Source organism: Gavialis gangeticus, unplaced genomic scaffold (assembly GCF_001723915.1).
Source record: "Gavialis gangeticus isolate Ggan-Ray unplaced genomic scaffold, GavGan_comp1, whole genome shotgun sequence".
NCBI classification, from domain to species: domain Eukaryota; kingdom Metazoa; phylum Chordata; order Crocodylia; family Gavialidae; genus Gavialis; species Gavialis gangeticus.
Window position 1 is genome coordinate 84,921,710 of NW_017729033.1, and position 20,362 is coordinate 84,942,071.

General features: G+C 41.7%; 1 protein-coding gene across 5 annotated transcripts in view; it reads left to right on the forward strand.

The window, feature by feature from the left end:
- Window positions 1–20,362, forward strand: part of CENPE (centromere protein E) — a 79,633-nt gene that overhangs the window by 8,562 nt on the left and 50,709 nt on the right. For 3 of the 5 annotated variants that reach the window (XM_019526088.1, XM_019526084.1, XM_019526087.1), the window contains exons 6-22: window positions 897–978; window positions 1,196–1,263; window positions 1,348–1,419; window positions 3,004–3,055; window positions 4,160–4,247; window positions 4,482–4,608; window positions 7,331–7,450; window positions 8,688–8,846; window positions 8,978–9,125; window positions 9,823–9,920; window positions 10,317–10,370; window positions 10,454–10,621; window positions 15,884–15,958; window positions 16,153–16,275; window positions 17,002–17,136; window positions 18,039–18,216; window positions 18,716–18,870. In XM_019526088.1, the coding sequence (XP_019381633.1) occupies window positions 897–978; window positions 1,196–1,263; window positions 1,348–1,419; window positions 3,004–3,055; window positions 4,160–4,247; window positions 4,482–4,608; window positions 7,331–7,450; window positions 8,688–8,846; window positions 8,978–9,125; window positions 9,823–9,920; window positions 10,317–10,370; window positions 10,454–10,621; window positions 15,884–15,958; window positions 16,153–16,275; window positions 17,002–17,136; window positions 18,039–18,216; window positions 18,716–18,870 (1,902 nt within the window). The remainder of the gene's footprint in view (window positions 1–896; window positions 979–1,195; window positions 1,264–1,347; window positions 1,420–3,003; window positions 3,056–4,159; window positions 4,248–4,481; window positions 4,609–7,330; window positions 7,451–8,687; window positions 8,847–8,977; window positions 9,126–9,822; window positions 9,921–10,316; window positions 10,371–10,453; window positions 10,622–15,883; window positions 15,959–16,152; window positions 16,276–17,001; window positions 17,137–18,038; window positions 18,217–18,715; window positions 18,871–20,362) is intronic. The other 2 variants (XM_019526086.1, XM_019526085.1) reach the window with 2 other exon arrangements.

Sequence of the window (20,362 nt, forward strand, 5' to 3'; positions counted from 1 at the left end):
TCCCTGCTTAGGAAAATGGAGGCAAAGAAATTGTTAAATAGGTTAGCTTTGTCATCTGGTGTGATGACCAAATTTCCTAGCGTGTCCTGCAGGAGCCCCACATTACCCAGAACCTTGTTTTTGCCCCCTATGTATTTAAAAAAGGATTTCTTGTTGTCCTTGATCTGGGAAGCTAGTCCCAGTTCCATCTCCACCTTGGCCTTCCTGACCGCCCCCCTGCATCCCCGAGCAACCGCAGTATAATTCTCCCTGGTGATGGCTCCTCCCTTCCATTGTGTGTACGCCTCCTTTTTAGCTAGGAGACACTCCCAGATGCTTTTGGTGAGCCATGGGGGCTTTTGCGCCCTCTTGTTCCCTTTGATCTGTGTTGGGATTACCTCCCTTTGGGCTTGGAGGATCGTCTCCTTAAGGAGCGACCACTCTTCTTGGACACCTGGCTCCCCTCCCCTCTGGAACCTCGGTGCTTCCCTGACTATTCTCCTTAGCTCATTGAAGTCCGCCCTCCTGAAATCTGCGATGCATGCAACTTCTTAAATGTTGCTCAGAATCTAGAATTTTTACTATCACAAATGCTAAAATCTAGGGGAGCTCTTTCTTGCCAATGTGTAGTTATGCTTTGTGGATAATCCAAAGCTTTTGTATCAAATCTGATGCCCCTCCATGAGAAGTTGAGTCTGAACATACTTGAAACTGCATATTTGTTGTGTGTGTTTTGGAGAAAGATGGGTCTTTGTTCTCTTTTAAATTAAAAATCTGAAACCAGAAGGTACTACAGTACATATTTATATTTACTGTTTCTCAGTAACATTTTGATCTCAATTTAACTCTTCTCCTCCTGCCCCCACCTCTCTGCTCTGAGTTGTGTGAAATTGGCTTTAATATTTAATCTCTTTTAGAGAAACACTTATGTAGAAGACTTGATTGAAGAAGTGGTTGTTGCACCAGAGCAAGTCCTGGAATGGATCAGAAAAGGAGAAAGTAGGATTATTTGGGCCCTTGTTTTATATATAGCTGCTCATATATTTATTTTACTAATTACATCAGTATTTTTAAATAATCCATGTTGGCTATTTGTCTCAAGATTATAAACAGCTTATCAGTTCTGCTACTGATAACATTGCAACCTTAATACATTTCAGATTAAAACTGATCTTTGGCTAATGTAAATAAGTGTTTTTTGTGTGTTTTTTGACAGAAAACCGGCACTATGGAGAAACAAAAATGAATCAACATAGCAGCCGTTCTCATACTATTTTCAGAATGGTACGTGTTTGTCTTAGTTTACTTGCTGTGTGACTAGATTTGTAGTAATAATCTTATGAGACTCATTTTGTTCTGTTTTGTTAGATTATAGAAAGTAGGGAAAGAAGTGATCCTGCCAACACAAACTGTGATGGAGCAGTAATGGTATCTCATTTGGTAAGTCAGATTTAAACTCTGGGAGATTAGGTGGATATCTAATGTGGGAGTTTACAATTTTCATACTAGGCAAAATATTGAAGATGTCCTGAAAATGAAATACTTGGATCGGTCTCTTAGGTTATGATCCTCCTATGTAAATTAATACAAAAAGCTTCACTGAGGGAAGAATGTTGTTTGAAGACTACAAAACAGATTTTGTACAGACATCTTTCAGATGTGGGTTTTCTTGAAAATTTTCCAGTGCCCTAAATAGAGCATGATCTAATTGAGCATGTTTTATTTTACTTATATTTAGTAAACAAAACTAACAAAGTATCCCCCATGTTAATTTTATGTCCCAATAGCCACAAGTATTTGAACTGAAATGTTTGATTAGGAAAAAAAATTAAATACAGCACACTTAATGTGGTTTAAATGTTATATTCAAAGCTTTGTGGGGGGGGAAAAACTTTTTATTGGAATACTTGTAAAAATGTAACTACAATACACAATAGCATGCATTTCCCTTAGATCGTTTGTTTAGATTTAAGAAAAAAAACAAGGTCACTGAAAACTGTTGACACTAATTTTAGCACACCCAAAGAACTGTGCATGATATGCCATGGTTGTCCACTCATCTACTTCAACAGAGTTGAACTCTCTTCCACTGAGGTCATTGCAGCACCTCCAGTTTCACTGTCGTTATCTGTAGAATCTCTTGCTCTACTTATTTGTTCCATTTCAGAATCAGATTGAGGCAAATCTGATTCAGAACAACTTGAACCACATTCTCTTTTGTTAAAGGATGGTTTTACCAATGAGTCTATGGGCAAGGGCAACTTATCACACTGCATCTTCACTAATTGTGCTTCTGACTGATTCTCTAGAAGCAAGAGATTTTGAGAAATAGAAACAAGCTTAGTGGTGCATTCATTTGGTTTTGATTTGACCTGCACAGCCAATTAGGTGAATTTATAACTTAATTTTTGGTTTGGATTGTTATGTGAGTGTATTTACCCTCCTGCTTACAAATCAATAAAACATATAGGTACTCTCTCTCTCTCTCACTTTCTAGGGATAATCACCTGAAAACCATTAGTTACAACTTTGAAACTGCCAAGCTTGCCTAATATTGTATTGGCATCCATTCATTTTTACTAATGAATTTGATGAAACAATGAATTTTTAGAAATGGAAAATTTCCCACGGGGAAAAATAAAGCACTGTAAAATTTTATGCCCCACATCTCTGACTTCTTTTGGGTTTGTCGTCAGCTTTTGATAGCTGCTCATTCTTAGCAACTAGGTTGTCATTCCTGACAGTTAGGCCAATAAGTCTTATTCTTGAGCCCACTGCTAACTCAGCAGCCTATAAGATAAGAGCTGCATGCTAGAAATCAAAGAACAGTTATGAGAAGATGGGTTTTGGGGTTTTTTTTAATGTTATCTTGAATATTTGATTTTTTTTTTTCTAACTGCTTGGGTGAGGAGTGAGGGGGATGAAAAATAGTAGGTTAAACTCAATGTAGAGGAAGTCAAGCACTTCAGAGCATAACTGATTTGTCTGAAAACTACCTCATGTAATTTTTAATGAATTTTGCAGAACTTGGTAGATCTGGCAGGCAGTGAAAGAGCTAGGCAAACAGGAGCTGAAGGTAAGTAATTGCAATTACATCTATTATGGTGTTTTCTATAGGGAGCGATATTTTTATATTTGTTTAAATGCTGATTCATATTGACAAATATGGTAATTGTGTTTGTTACTATGAGAGAGGGAGTTAAACAAAGTTCAATGGAGTTCAGATCCCTGTATGTCAGGATGTGGGATAAGGAGCAAATAGTTTGGGTATCTTTAGTTTAGATGCAAAAGGTAAAGGTTTATAAAATAACCAATGATGAACAGTAGTGGTCTATTTATAAGAACAAGGAGATGATTAAAGAAGTAGAACAGACAACAAGCAATTGTAATGACCTGTGAAACTGTAAAGCTGCAAGCTGAGGCCAAAATTATAGTACAATGGGAGAGAGATTATGAAGGAATTCATAATGTGATTCAGTGGAATCTGAATTTAAGGATATCTGACAAAATACAAAACAAAATGGGCTTATAGTGTGATCTGATATGGAAATTGCTAAAAACCTAAGATTTTGTTTAAATTTTACTTTCTAATAGTAACAGTACAAAAGTACAATAGATAAAGGTCCAACTTGGTTCTGTTCAATGAAGTGCAGAATAAGGACTTCAACAATAGAGACATGAAAAAACTTGAGAAGGTCCAGAAAAGAGCCACCTGTATGATTAGGGACTTGCAAGGCAAGTTATACGAGGAAAGGCTGAGGGACCTCGGCCTCTTTAGCCTAGACAAGAGAAGGTTGAGAAGGGACTTGATAGCGACTTACTGCTATATCATCAGGAGCTCAGTGAACAACTGTTCACCAAGGCACCCCTGGGGAAGAATAGGGCACCCCTGGGGTAGACCAGGACCAGTGAATACAAACTCCTGGAAGGCTGCTTCGGGCTTAATACCAGGAAATACTCCTTTACAGTCAGGGTGTCCAGACTGTGGAATAAACTCCCTCCAGAGGTGGTGCAGTCACCTATCCTGGAAGTTTTCAAGAGGAGACTGGACAGTCACCTCACTGGGGTCACTTGACCCCAGTTGTCTTCCTGTCCAGAGCAGGGGGGCTGGACCTGAAGATCTACGAGGTCCCTTCCAGCCCCTAACAGTCTATGAAGTAAAATGATGATGTGTTTCCAGGGCTCCGACTGAAAGAGGGGTGCAACATAAACAGGAGTTTGTTCATCTTGGGACAAGTAATAAAGAAACTCTGTGATGACCCATCTTGGTAAGCATTTATGTTGCATACATGTAAGGAAGAAAGTAATAGTTTTTGAAATTCAGTCTTAATATAGATCCGTACTTATCTATTAAAAGAGCACAATAATAAGAGACCTGCCACTTTGACCAAGTAAAGCCTGGCCTAATCTTACCTTTTTTTAGAAACTGCCTTTTGTAGCACAAGAGTGCTTAATGGTTTTATTTTTGTCTGTTTGTTTTTCTTTCCCCTTCTTTCCAACAGCTTTATAAATTATAGAGACAGCAAGCTGACACGAATTCTTCAGAACTCCTTGGGAGGAAATGCTAAAACAGTTATCATTTGTACAGTTACTCCAGTTTCTTTTGATGAAACACTTAGCACTCTTCAGGTAATTGTGTATTCCACCCCCTTTGTTTTATTCATATATTAATTTTAGTGAACTAGGGCAGAAAATGTCATGAAGCTGAGTACTATGTTCATTTAATCTTTCTGGAGGCCCTGAAGAGCACTCTTCCATAACTTGAACTTTCTGGGGTGCCATCCTGCACATCATAATCTAGATAGAACACTATCTGGATAATGTTATCTGCCAGACTTAGCTTTTCCTCTTACCTTATATTTCAGTCTGCCTAGCCTGGACAGTTTCCACCTTTCCATTTCCTCTCTTCAAAGATTTTTGAAAGCATAGACCTGTAGTCATAAATACATAGTGAGTAATAAGTGTGTTGCTCAAAAGCATGTGCATGCATGTTTGCTGTGCACAAACACCTACTTTAAAGGATAAACACCAAATTTGGAGTCAAGCACTCCAAAAACTGAATTAAGATTTTCTGTCATTCCCTCTCTTCCATGCTCCCCACCCCCAACCCCTTTGTGCAAGTCTGTTTTACAGCAATATGTTCCACTTTCAAAAAGGATTGAGAGACAGTTGAGGTAGTGAGGGGCAGAACTAGCACTTGAAATTTAGTCAGCTTGAAATTTGGGGGACCCTTCTGATATTACTTCTGGAAGCAATTCTTTCACTTGCCTCTTGTTTATATTTTCAGTCTGCTTTTGCATGAATACTGTGGAATATATGTTGGAAGTTCCCCAGTTTTGTGATTCTTGACTGGCAAAACAGAATTGAACCAAATGGAACTTCTGTATAGACACAATAAAGAGCTCCAGCTCTGGGCCATTCTAAACATAACAAGCAAAGACTTCAGCTTCAGTAATATTAAATTCAAGCACATAGTTCAAATACTCTGTCCTGAAGCACCAAAGGAAGGTTAGGTTTAGGGGCAGAAAGTTAAGGAAAAAATACGTTATTTCAGATCCTACAGCCGTTACTTTGAGCTGCTTCAATGAAGCTAATAAGATTGCTTTGATAGCCAAACAATCTTGCATTGGGTAGATCCTATAGTGTTGGTGCTCTTCTCATTCAAAAGTGGCTGGATAACAATTGAGCAAAAATGTTGGGTATCACAGACTTCCCCTCAAGTTTTTACATTAAGAACGAATGAAAATGTCATAATGCAGTATACTTCTGAATTGTGGTTTTAATACACAGTGCTCACAACTAGTAACTGTTCATTTTGCTCTCTAATTTCTCTTATTATTCATAGTGATTTCACTTTATACAAATACTTGATTTGTTCTGTAACTTCTGCTTATAAGAAGGTTCACTAACTTGATTTTTATGTAATGTTAAAGTAGTATTATAGCCATGATGGTACAGGAAGTATGTGAAGAAAGAAAGGTGGTTTTTTGAGGTGGTTTGACCATATAGGTGAGTGATTCTCAGCCTTCTTGAGATCAAGAAGCACCAGCTTTTGGTGTTCAGAAACACCAGCTTTTGGTGTTCATTTGAGGGGTTTTTGACTATAGGAGAAACAATAGAGCAATTCTTTTGTTGTAAAGAACTCAAGCCACAACGAGTCTGGGGATTTTTAACAATACACATTCCTACTTGAGATCTTTTATCTTGTCAATTTGGGTGTAGGTGTTTTCACACCTGTTGTGCCCTTAAACTGATCTTATGGCACCCTTGCTGAGAACCGCTGTCCTAATTGGTCCAATAGAAGATATCACCAAAAAATATTGCTTCTCGTGTTTCTTAGACCATTGCATTCGAAACAACACTCCAGTCCTACATACAGTCTATATCAGGGGTGTCCAACCTTTTTGAATGTGGGGCCAGATCATGAACTTTTTATCACCCAGTGGGCTGGCAGGAGCAGGTGCTCACGCGGCCTGTCCAGTCCGGCCACAGCCTGGGGGCACAGGGGTCAAGGGGTGCTGCCTGACTCCGCCCTGTCCTCCCTGCCACCTGGATGGCCTTGACGATGCTCCTACACCTGTGCATCTGGGCTCAGCAGCCAGGGGGCCATGTAGGGACTTTACAGTGGGGTGTGGGATGTGCAGGGACACCCCCCTGCTCCCTCTCCCCCAGGGCAGCCTGAGCCCAAGTGGTAGGGGTCCCTCCCTCCCCGGGGCCCGTGACTCGCCACCCCCAGCGCAATGTCTGGGGGCACAGGGAGGCAGGACTGGCACCGGCTTCCTGCCCCGACAGCCACCGCAACAACAACAGCATCTCCCGCAGGCCCAGCCGCAGCACCCCTCCAAGCCAGCATCCGCGCCCCCTGTGCCTGCCTGCCCGCTGTTCTGTGACCTGCTCCAGCCCACATGGCCGGCAGCGCCCACAAGGCGGGGCCAGCATGCAAATGAGGAAGGGAGGGGTGGGGCTAGGAATGGAAACCCTGCAGTGTGGGGGGAGAGGGAAGGGGCTGGCATGCAAATGAGGAAGGGAGGGGTGGGGCAAGGAAGGGATACCGTGAAATGAGGGGGGAGGGGAGGAGCCGCACTACGTCGGCACCATCAAGCTGATGTGGTGCATGTGGGAACCTTGTCCCTTCCCCAGCCCTTCAGCAGTCATTAGGAAGCTGCTGAGGGGCTGGGGGAGGGACAAGGGGTAGGAACAAAAGTAAACAGTATTTACTTTCGTTTCCTTTTGCAGCACCGCAGGCCACAGAAAATGGCTTGGCGGGCCGCAAGCCTGGTCTATATCTATCTTTCACTGGACTACTAAAAAACTCCTTGCTTCAAGTGTACCATTACAATTTTTTTTCCAGTTTGCCAATACAGCAAAAGGAATGAAAAATACCCCTAAAGTCAATGAAGTTCTGGATGATGATGCTCTCTTGAAAAGATACCGCAAAGAAATACTGGACTTAAAAAAGCAGCTGGAAGAAGTGAGTTGGAACACTTTGGGTCCTCTCTGTCAACTATATGACAGAGTCCAAAGTTAAAATGAAAACTCAACTAGCTTTCACAGTGCACTAGTGCAGTCCAAAAGCTGATCCCAGAGTGGGGTGGGTGGGGGGTGTGTATATATACATACACAACAGAGTTGCAGGAAGATGCTTACACTTCTAATGACCAAAACCTATGCAGTTGACCATTATAACCAGTAATGTCGCTTTAAGGCTTCAGCTCTTGTCAAAGGAGGTTTTGCTCCAATCTCATAAAGTGGAAACATGCTACAGCTGCAGGCAGGTTCAGGCTTCCAGACTGGTAGCAGCCAGCAGCTGTAGCACTCCCTGCCCTCCCCCTGCAGCCCCAACCTGGAAGCTTCCCACCATATTTGGGCAGTTGTGGATGCAGCTAGCAGGTGCTGGGTCCAGACTGTGGGGGTGGGGCATGCTACAGTTTTAGACAGGTGGACTCAGGCTGCGGGTGTGGGGGTTGGGGCATGCTAAAGCTGCCAACTGCGATCAGCGTAGAAGCTTGAACCCACTCACGGTTGTAGCATGCTCCCACACACCCAGAGCCGTGACCCATGAAGCTGATGGTAGCTGCTGGGTCTGTACGGGGTGGGGCGGGGCAGGGCATGCTATTGCTGCGGCTAGGTTCATGCTTTCATGTGTGGCAGCCCTGGCTGCCTGGCACCATGCAGCTGCCAGACACTGCCTGCCTGCAGGCCAGATCCATTCACTTAATGGACACCCATCCACAGGCCACATCTAATCACTTGGCAGGCTGGATCCAGCCCACAGACCATATTTTGCCCATCCCTGCTCTAGAGAGAGCTGGTTCACTGCTCTCCCTCTTAAAGCATTCACTGCTGCCACTGATGGATTCAAGATACTGGGCTGGATGGACCATTGCTCTGACCCAGTATGGCACTTAAAATGTGTGTCTATGACTAGTTCTAAGAAGAAATATCTTAAAACAAATTTGGCAAGTCAATCGCAGATTACTTCAATTGTATTAATAATGGACATGCCTTTCAGAAACTTTTTAACCGTTCTTAATGAGGCAATTCATGAGTATCCTTTATTTTAAAGTGAATTGTAGGTAAACTTTGCAGTTTCTTTGCACTCTGTAAGCTGTCAAAAGAATTAAAGGAGGAAAGCTTGCATGTGAATATGATATGTTTATGCAAGTAGTTCTTCTAGGAAAACATTATTTACTTACTTTCTATGGTAGGTTTCATCAACAACTCATCTTCATGCCATGGAAAAAGACCAGCTAGCTCAACTGTTAGAAGAAAAAAATTCTCTTCAAAAGGTGCAGGAAGACAAGATACGAAATTTAACTGAAATGCTTGTGACCTCTGCTTCTTTTTCATCAAAACAAGATTTTAAAGTAAGATTGAATAACTGTTCCAGGTCATACAGATGCTTACCTTGTACTCTGTAGCTGAAAAGGATCTCAGACCATGTCAGGGGTCTGTGTGCACATGTGTAAAATACAAATTTCTTTCCTTTTTTTTCAAGGCCAAAAGAAAAAGAAGAGTGACCTGGGCCCCAGGCAAAGTAAGTCAGAAGGATAATGTTAACTATCTTACAAGTTTTGAAATGCCAAGGCTGACTGACTACAAAAAACTGAAAACTTCTCTATCGGCATTACCAGATGTGGAAGATTGTAAGTACTGCTCTAAGAGACTTTAACCAAAAGCTTCATTTAGATCAGCGGTGCTCAATGCTTTTGCCCCATGGGTCACGTGGGCAGTGCCTCGTCTGTCTGCGGACTGAATCCTGCCACTGGGCCTGATCCGAGCATGTAGGGGATGGTGTTGCCTAGTCCTGATCCAGTCTTGCACAGTGGGGGCACGGATCATCCTCAATCTAGCTACAAAGGATTTGGATTTGGCAGCAGGGAAGGGGTGGCAATATTAACTGCCACCACTCCCCCACTACCAAATTTCTCAACCCAGGGTGAATCCCGTGGACCAAGGTTTTAGACGATCAGTGGGTACATTTAAAACTGAAGACCTAAAGATGAGAGATGGCTGTCAGAGAAACATAACTTTTTACTTAGTTTTTGATTGCACCTTCCAATGCCATTTCAATGCTATATAAACTGCAAATTCCATCCAGGTGTAGGAAAACTTTTAATAAGATTTTAATTCTAGCTAGGGAGGAATTTGCACACATCTCTTACAACTTAGGAGTCTTTTTGAAACAAATGTGAAATGTAACATCTATCCGCTAATTGGTTACAACTGAACGGAATCCTTTTTTACAAGAAAACAAGCAACCCTAGGATAAAAACTGCTTTTTTTGCCTTTGGTTCTTAAACATATTTTTTCCTCCCTCTTCTATTCCCCCCCCGCCCCCAGCTACGCTTTCAGAATATTCTGAATGTGACTTCCAAAATCTACCTACTCCTGATTCCATAGCAGAAGTGGAGTGGACTTCTGGACATAATATGGACTGGGTAATGTTTGAAGATTGAGAATTCAATACAATATTATATACCTAAAATGACAAAAAAAAAAATTGTATCGGATCTGATCATGCCCACCTCTGTGCCCAGAGGTCATACAGCCCTGCATCTAAACCTTAACCAACAAAGAGTATAGGTCTAAACTTTTTGACCTTTTAATTGATTACAACTTTAAAATCCTGTGTTAAGGATTGTACCATTGTTCCCCCTTGCATTAATGATGACATTAGCAATCTATAGGATGGCACTGTGGGGAGAGAATCAGTTTAAGCTGTGCTCCACCTCTGGCTACTTCAGAAGATGGTGTGCTAGTTTTTACAAAGTAAGCTACCATTTTGCTTGGATATCTCATTTTTAACACAACTGAAAGCAATATTTTTCCCCTAGAGTCAAGACTTTGCAGAATCCATCCAACTTTGTGAAACTCTAGCACTGGAAAAGGTACATGAATTCACTGTTTCCCTAGAAACTATGCTGAAGTGCAGATCAATCTGTAACATACATATGTTGTATCTTCTTTCTAGGATATTGCTGTAAATGAAGCAAATGTCCTGCAAGCTAGCTTTGACAATCTGGTCTTAGAAAATGAGCAACTGAAGCAGGAGATAAGTGAACTGAAAGTAAAACTAAAAGAAAAGATAGAAACTGATGAATTTGAGGAACTGGAAAAACAAATGCAAAAAGACCATGAGGTAAGATCTTGAAACATGAAGTTTAAACTTGGTAAAGCTTCTCTGGAAAACAAAGTAAAGCATGTGTTCAGAAATGTATTTAAAAAAACCATATTGAATGTCATTTTAGGTGAGATTAAATGACTACTTGAAAGGGTCAGAATGCTTGAGGAGTTATAACATTCAGATTAGTAAAGCCACAGAGTATTATGTTCCTGAATCAACATACATAAGCTCAGGATTTCACTTAAACCAAACCTGACCTGAACTAAAAAATAAACTTTTTGATGCATCATTAAGTTGAGTAATGTCCCTTAGTAAAAGTGTGTAGGTTGTAGCTGTGTTGGTCTAAGGACGTATCAAATTTACCCAAAGAATTTTGTCTGCCTATCTTTTATTAGACCAGGTAAGTAGTTGGAAAAATTTGTCAGTGCAAGCTTACAGGTTTAAAAACACTTAGACTGAGGAAGCATCTGCAGCTGATGTGTGCTCTTCCTATTCATTCCATCCAGGAAAGCTGCTTTTTTCAATTCATGGCAAGAATGAAAATATCAAATGAGCTATTCTTAAGATAAGTCTTCTGTAATTGTTGCTCGTGTCAGGGGCTCGAACCCCAACTTCCCGGCTCTGTTGTCTGACCACAAGAGACAGGCAACACCAGCAAGGTCTTATCTCAAAGCTCTTTATTGAAGCATGCATATAACAACAAAGAGTAGCCCGTCTCCTCCAAGAACCAGCCCCCTCTTGATAACAAGTAAGCAAGTTTATATAGACAGTTTTGCGTCACAGATTCTACACTTAATTGACTCAACCTGTATGGTTAGTTAGAAACTTCTAGTGCGCATGACAAAATACGCGCGCAGGTGGGAATTTCCCACTGTAAAGGAAAACAAGATATCAGGTCAGTGTGAGAACTCCTAATTAGTTCAAACTGGCTTTTGGCTACATGTTTGTTTTGAAATGCTAAGCAGGACTACATCCTTAATTGTTTCAGCTGTGTCTTTGAAGCACTGAGTCTGCTTTGTAGATAACTTTTACATTATTATCTATGGTCTTGTTAGTTAATTTCTACAGCTACACAATAATAGGCTTTGAGCAGTTCTTACACAGAAGCATCTTCCTTATCATCAAACATGCAACTTTCTTTTCAGCACTGTTACTTATACTAGTGGGTTCAAGGTAGGTTCAGTTTGTACCATCCCTGTTTATCAGCTCACATTCCAATGTCATACTGCATAGAGAGAGCTCATGATTATCCTGTTTGTGGCCTCTCAGCAGTATTTTTCTTTGTGGGCTTTTGGGCCTGCTCTCAAACATCATATATATCACTCGCTACCAGTAGTTAACCGCTAAGCGAACCTTTTGTCAGCTTTCTACACGGTCTGTTTTGAATATTAAAAGCAGACATACTATCAATTTTAGTTCTTGATATTTATTTAAATTAATCATTTGTAGCGCAGTGGGAGGGTGAATACTAGACTGCTCATAGACAATGGGCACATTTACACAAGACACTTACTGAGGAATTGCCTAATTAGCTTCTCAGGAAACATATCTGGGTCTACACATTCAGTGCTATTAGGACAGAGTAGAGTAATTTACTCTGTAGCAGCATAATATTTGTAAATATAAATACTTTCCTACATCAGTTGGTGTTTTTTTTTTTTTTTTTTTACTCTGCAGCAACACACATGTAGGTGTTGACAGGGCTGACTGCCAGCTAACCCCACAGTGGACTGGGTCGGAGCAGCCCTGGGCTGGCATGCTGACCTGCAGTGCTCCCTGACAGCCAGGGCTGCTCTGACCCTGCTCAATGTGCTGTGGTCCTGGGTGCACATTCAAACATACCACCCAGGATCAATGAACTCTGGCACAATAAACTCTGGAGTTTATTGCTGCACATTAATAGCACATGTATATGCTCTCAGTAAAGCTCTCCCCCAGAGATGCTGAAGTAAATTTATTTAAACAAATTGTCAAACCAAGTACAAACTTACGATATTGTATGGAGTGAGAGGGTGCAAAAGGAACATCTTCAGACTTTTTAAAATATCTTTCTGTAGCCTTTAGCAACAGTTGTATAGGGCTCATGGGGTGAAACTAGTCTTTATTTTCACCTAAGCAAATTGAGTGAAACTCAAAAAGTTAATTGCAGAGCTAATTTTAACAAACCTTTAGATTTGCATAATTTTTAAAGATGCATTGTCAAAATAAACTAACTCGCTTCAGAAAGGAACCATGATTTTGTTTTTCCAAGTAACTTATCTCAAAAGAGAATATGGAGCAGTTTAATTATGCTGCTTTCCATTGCGCTCCTACCCATATCCTTTGAGTACAAAATAAGCTATTTAAGCCCATCTGCATCAATGTGAAGTCAGTGGCACTTCTACATCAGCCCCATGCCTCTGCATCTTTTGGCACTCACATTTAAAGGTAGGCACTTTAGCTCTGATACAGACTCCCTCAAACCATTCTAATTGGTAATGTGAATTAAGACTGCTTACCAGTCTAAGGACTAGACTGTAGGTTAAGTCCTGAGCAAAAGGGAGGTGAGTTATATCAATCCTTTAGTAATAAAGGAAAACATTGTGACTTGGACGTATGTTTAACATTCCTTTCCTGATTGATTCAAGGCAAGTAATATAATGCTGGCTTATTGGCAGTAAATTACCTAGTGGGTCCCTCGCTGTTTTGTCTGTTTTCCCTAAGGAACTAAGGATGGAAACAGAAGTGGCCTTTGTGCTGCCATAACTTTTTTATGGCAGCACAAAGGCCAAGCAAACAGATGTCCATATCCCTTGTTGCACTACAAATGCTGTAAATTTATGCACATGACAAATGTTATAAGTTTGCTATTTTATTGTGGTAGAAGTCTGTTAAGTTTATCGTGGAAAACTGCAGTCAGCCTAGATCTGCCTGTGCTCTCCAGCTACTCCAGGGGCTTTATGGGCTCTGAACCTTTGAACCCTGGGAATTCCCATTCCTGTGACTGGGTATCAGGGGCCCTGATCGTGCACCAGGAGCACCTGTCTGGGTTCCCCCATTTGGGATTCCCCACACTTCTGTAGACACTTTTTGGTGCAGTTCTGGGGCTGTACCAAAGTGGTGACAAGGACCCAGAATGTCATACTCGTTCTGGGGTGTTCCTGGGGCTTATGGTCTCAGTTTGACACTGTTCCAGTCCTGGAGCTGGAACTGCCAGTCAGCTGATAGGTGGTCTCAGCCCTGGGACTGCATCAGAACCAACTTTGCCTACTTAAATATGTTCCTGTCTTGCAGAGATGTGCCCCAGGGACACACTTCACCCTTTGTCCCACAGGATCAATGGGCAGGACATCAACCAAAATACATGTCATCCATTGAAGCAGTTTAGCTGATCCACTTCATTTGGCAGTGACTATTTATACGCTAGAGGTTTGGAGCTAAGACTATCCAGTAACCTACTTAATCCATGAACTGGCTAGCAAGCAAGTAACCAAAGTACTGTGCCCAGACCAAGACTCAGGAGTCTCCTCTAGAGCTTTAAACCCGTTGCATCTTAATTACTATTTTAAATTAATATTCAAGATTTTTAAGGTTATGTTCCTTCTGGTGTTGTCAATTTCAGATTAACTAAAATTGGAAAGTATCATCTAAAAAGATCTCACTTGTATTGACCTTGAAGGGGAGGGATTGTCTTTTGTGCAAACAGTGAAACAATTGCAGCATGTGTTTCTCTCTTAAATGTTTGTACAGATTATACTTTTTTCCTGAGAGAGTGCTTCATAAAGTGTGTAGGATTCTATAACAGAATTTATTTGCTTTGTGAGACCTTGAAGGTGAAAGTTTCCCACTATCACTTCTTCAGTGAGTGTCATAACAGTTTAGTTATGCTTCTCTCTTAAGCCTCTAAAACTGTGGACAAATATAACATTTGAAACATTTCAAACTACTTTACTTTGAGACCTTTCAATAGGCATGTGATTAGATGTACATACTTGATAAAATGCTCCAGAAGTGGGCAAAGCATGACAAAAATAGGGTGCAGTTACTAGTCTGGAAAGTATAATTTTGGAGCACTTCTTAAAATGCTGTGTACAAGTTTTCCACAATGCAGTGGTCTTCCAGTGCCCCATGAGAGGGATCCGTGCACCCTGGTTGGGCACTGCAGGTCCCAGTGCTTGCCAGCACTGAGATTTACCATTTCAGAACCTGGTACACTGAAACATTTCAAATGTTGCATCTATCTGCACCCCAAAAGACATCAAGAATGCTGAAGTTACATCTGACAGTCTTGCTATACTGTGACCTCTGCAACCATTCTTTTGTCTTGCATATTGAATTTTGGTACCTCTTTGACTAGGCATTTTGTTAAAGGTATAATATAATTTGGAAAGTGAGTCTGGGGGAGAGGCAGTTCTTAACTGTAGAAATGCACATCTTAATCTTCTTTCTTCTCACTTTTTTCATTTAAAAAAGTTTCTTGATTTATCTCCAGAATCATCCTGTGTTACCCACAAATTTGCCAACTCCTTATTCCTGCTCGTAAATTGATGACTTCATAGTTCGCAACTAGTGAACTACTTAAAATCATAGTTTCATGAATGGAGTTTCCCACAATTTTGCGAGCAATCACCTGGAAAAAAAAATGTAAAAGCTTTTACTGGAATTGGAATTCAAAGAAAGCACAGCAATCTCTGCAGCCATAGAGCATGTGGTTTGAGAGAGCTACTGAGAAACTGAGCTAGTAGCATAGACTCAGTAAGCAGAAGGGTTTCAGTACCATCTTTTAAGCCAGGTGCAATGCCGCAGTCTGAAGATGAACAATTCGCCTCTCAGCCAATCAATGAGCAGGGTTGCTGTCCCTTTTCCCTGGCCAACTGGCAGTGAGGAAGTGGGGGCTCACCATGACAAGACTGTGAAGTCAGCCCTGGGCTGCAAGTGGCCCACAAAAATCCTTAGTCTCACCATGATTTAGGTAGGTAGCTCCTTATTCATAACTGAGCACCTAGAAAGCATAGTCCTAATTTTAAAGGACTGAATTCCGCTAAGCTTCTTGCATGATTCTGTTGCATATTTTTGGAGTGAGACAGACTAGAAATACTTAAGTTTATGATGCATTGTGTGGCTTTTCTCTGCTTCAAAATGATATAATGATTTCTTTGTTAACTATATAGAAAATGTCATTTTTCCCTATCCTGCCCTTGTCCTTGCTGGGAAAACAAAGTAGATCTTGCTTTTATTTTCATGGTAGTGGGTGCTTTCTAACATCCTCTGCACTTTTTTGCTTCAATTGCCCCACAGATACAACTAATGCATGAAATTACCAACTTAAAGAGTATAGTTGCAAATGCTGAAGTGTACAATGAAGAGCTTGAGGTGAGCTTTTATTTGATAGTCTTGCACATACATGTGGCACTCTCTTAAGAGGCTGGAAGCTCTCTGGATCCGAGTAGCTTTTTTCTTCTTACTTTTGTGTAAAGCTTTATGACAGATTTTGTTCTCATTGGCAAAACCAAATTGGGTATCTGGATCTTCTGACTATTTGCACTGTATTTCTTTAACTCCTGCAGGCTGAACTAAAATCAAAATTGGAACAGCTTAAAGGAAAAGAAAGCAAAATACAGAATTTACAAAAACAAGTGGAAGAACTACAAAAGTCAGGGATAGAAAAAAAGGATGAGTCTCTTTCAGTGGTAAGTTTGAGTTCTCTGGGTTCCTATACACGTGTGCGGAGCCTGCACTAAAATCAAGCACGTCAGAGCAGACTCACTTAATTGAGTCTCTGGGAGCACGGAAACTAATGCACACCGGCAACCTTCTGCATTGTATATTGGTATCACTGCACGTCTCTACGCTGAAAAAAAGCAGCGGTGTGCTTTGAAATAAAACACGCTTGACCTTTAGTTCAAAACACCCCATCGCCATTTTTTTTTTTCAGTGTGGGGATGCACGGCGACACTGATAAATGTGACACGTAGGCGCTTTATTAAGTGTGGCTTGCTAATTAAAGCAACCAGTGCCGCATACACACCATGGATAAAAATGCCCCCTGACTTTTAGAGTTAACTTGGTTCAGAAAGAAAGACTTCAGATTTTTTCTTTGTTCTTTCTTCTTGTCATGTCTTAATGATTATACAAATCTGATAATGTTTTCCTTAATAAATCCAACAGTAATGCACTTTTGGAGGGTGGTACAAAATATGCTTGCTGATGCACACACTATATCAAATGGTATTAAAAGGACAGTTTTTTAAGGTCCAGCTTTCTGAGAAGCTTCTGCTACTATGGTTCTTAAAACAGATTCTCTGGGACTCTTTCTAACTAGCATGGTTTTTGCTTTGGCTGCAAAGAAGGGTGGAGAAACTAACACAAATGTGTTGCCATGCTATCATTTGATTAATATTTTTCTTGTTCTTCAGGGAGATTCTGATAAGCTAACTGATGAAATTCAACAGTTAAATAAGTCTCTCATTGACACTAAAACTGTAGCACTGGATGCCAAGAAGGAATCTGCATTTCTTAGGAGTGAAAATCTAGAGCTAAAGGAGAGAATGGCAAGTAATTATTTCAGCCTTAATGATATTCATATAGCTGTAAAACACTTTGCTGCAAAACAATTGGACAGGCAACCCAAGAAGAAAGTCTCTTCCTAATTTCATTCTTATTTTGTAGTTGATAGCGTCTTGGGGGGAGGTGGTGGGGGTGAAATGAAGGGAAGATGGCAGCTTTTTCCATTTCATCTAAATAGTCATTCCATATGTGGGAACATGAAAAATCAAAAGAACGGGACTGACAAAAGAAAAGTATATGATATTAAGGCTGGCTTTATTATAAGAGGTAATAAAACCCTTGAGGAGGTGGTCAGAGGTGTGTAGGCTGTTGCTGAATTACACAGACTTGCAAGAGGAAAAAAACCTAGATCAGAAGGGATCAGTACAGGCATGGGCAAAATATGGGCTGGATTTGGCCTGCCGAGGGATTTTGTCCAGCTTGCAGTAGGTCCCTTGGCCCCATTTGGCCCAGGTGTGGAGGGCTCTCCAAGTCATCCCTCCAGCCTGAGATGTGTATCAAGGCTGGGGTGTGGCAGCTGGAACTCGCTTCTTGGCCTCCACAGCAGCAGCTCCTTCTAGCTGCCACTACCAGTCTCTGCTGCCACTGTTGAACATAGCCCTGCTGCCTGAGCCCCCTAGCCCATCCACCCTGCACCCACTGCTAAGGGTGCTGGACAGGGTGGGTGGGCAGGGCCTCTGGAGACCAGCCTGTGACCCACGTAAGCAAAGCATGCAGATGAGTGGATGGGATAGGGCCACAGGCTGGTGGGGAGCAGCATCTGGGAGCAGGATGGGTGGGTGATTTTTAGTTTTGCTGACAGGAAACTTGAAAGAGATTCTCTTGCTGTTGGCCAGTTTTATTTGTTTCAGTGCAGGCGATTAAAATATTCCTTTTTTTCTTATAGAACGAAGTTTTAAATAATTACAAGCAAATGGAGAGGGAGGTTCAACTGTATCAAAGTCAATTACAAGCAGGAAAGGTTAGCTACAAGAAAATGCAAGCAGACCTGCAAAAAGAGCTGCAGTCAGCTTTTCAAGAAAACACAAAACTGAATTCACTCTTGGAGGGCAAAGTTCCAAAAGGTACTGTTACACTTAACAAATATTCAAAACTGCTTTACAAATCCCTGCTGCTCTGCAGTATTTTTGATAGGCCAGCCCATGTATCTATAGTCTAGTTTTGTTAGAAAGGGAAGAAAGTGAGCTTTCTTTTTGGGGGCCCTCAGTACTTTTGGGACATACTAGTTGCTTTAAACATGCTAGCAGAGTGTTCCAAACAACATCATACAAACCTCTATCTTGTATGCTATAACAAATAGTCAAGTCAAGGTTACATTGTAGAAATTGTCCTACAAATAGCTTGGGTTTCATCTAAGCAAATAACAACAAATGAATAATCAGCAATGTGATCTCTTATTTCTCCAAAAATATTGCTTTTTAATTAGTTAAGTTCATTTTGGCAAAGATGGTATTCACACATATGGCTTATGCATCTGAGCCAGGAAGCAGAGCTATATTCCTCATTCTTCCCCACACCTGCAATTGTTGATTTCATTAATCCTTTAATCGTTCAACATTTCAGAGTTGTTTTCTCTTGTGGAATTGGAAAGAGAGACAGCTGGTTTGAAAACAGAATTGAATAAAGCATTAGAAGAAAATGTATGTCTACGGAAAGAAGTAGATTCATTATCAGAATTCAGATCTCTTCCAGATAAAGTTGAGGTGCTGCAGAAAGAGGTAAAATGAAAAATGGGAGGTAGGCCAGAGTGTTTTCCCATGAACAAGTTTCTAATCGTGACTTTTTGTTAGTGAAATCTGTAAGGAAGAAGCAACAGGTAAACTACAGAAGTGCTCTAAAAATATTTTGAACTGTTAACATCTGCCAGTCACTTTAGTACCCAGTGACATGAGTATATACAACTTTCTAGTGGGCTAAGACAAAAAGGACTTCAGAAGTTTCTTACCATTCTATAAGCTTAGAAAACTCTGGTTATTGAATAGCCAGCCATTCTGTCCGACCATGCAGATTAACCACTTAAAACAGAAACCCATCTGATAACTGACTGTAACAGGCTGGCTGCTCAGGGCAAGAGAACCTCAGCCCGCTTGCCTTCCTCACCTGCCATGCCTTGATGGTGATAACTGAGAGGTGATCAGGAGGCTGCCCATTAGCAGGCCCTGCTGAGTAGGGCCTCTGTACATGTTCCAACCTCTCCTTAACATGTCCCATGCCTCACAAGTTTCATGGCCTAGCACCTGGCCTTGAGTCTGGGGCACACAGTGGGCCTTAACAAACTCAACTCTGCCTAGCACCAGCCTCCAAGCACTTCTGCCTCCTTACTGGGGCTCAAGTGCCTTGGCTAGGCATGCCTGGCCCCCTTAACTCTGGAGGTCTTTCACTCTCTGTGCTCAGAAGTCTCTCATCGAGCATGCCTAGCCCTATATCCATGAGGTCTTTCACCCTACAGGCTCAGGTGCCTCTCTGGTGTTGCCTGGCACCATGCGTGTCCCTACTTTAGGGTAACCCACCAGGATGTGGGGGCTGGGGTTTTAAGGTGTCTCTACTTCCTTTTCACTGGGGAAGTAACTGGCCTGGCATGGCAGGGTAGCTCCCCACCAGAAATAGGTAGTTCCACCAAATCACCCTTCCCCACCAAGGTGCAGTTTCAAGTCATGCCCTGGTCCAGGACCAGGAGCCTCCTGCCATCCCCATAGCTTCTGCCGTTACCTCCAAGTTGTTCCCAAGCAGCCATTCAGCCAGTAGTGTCTTTCCAGTCTCTGGCAACACTGTGGCTCCATTTCTGAGGGCCTGGGTTAAAATGGAGGCTGTTCTATCCCCTTCTCCAATCCCAGGGCCCTCCTGGGGTCATGTGGTAGCCTCATCAAAGCTAGCACACACCTGCTGACTGCCCTGCTGGCTGCTCTCACCCTTAAAGTGGTAGGCATTGAAGTACTCTGCCACACTGACTTTTTTTTTTACGGAAGATATAAATCAGTAGTACTCAACCCTTCCCCCCCACCCCCCCAGACCCATTGACAAAGGTTCATAGCCTGTCCCAACCCACTCCCATCCCCGTTCCCACCCCCACTGACCATGCTGGTGTACCTCACTCCCAACCTGCAGCCCCCACAGCCACAGCTCTTTCCTCCCCATCTTCCCCTGTCCCACTTGAGCTGGAACATGGTGGCTGCAGCAGCTTCGGCTCATGTGGGTGGTAGCAGAGTGAGC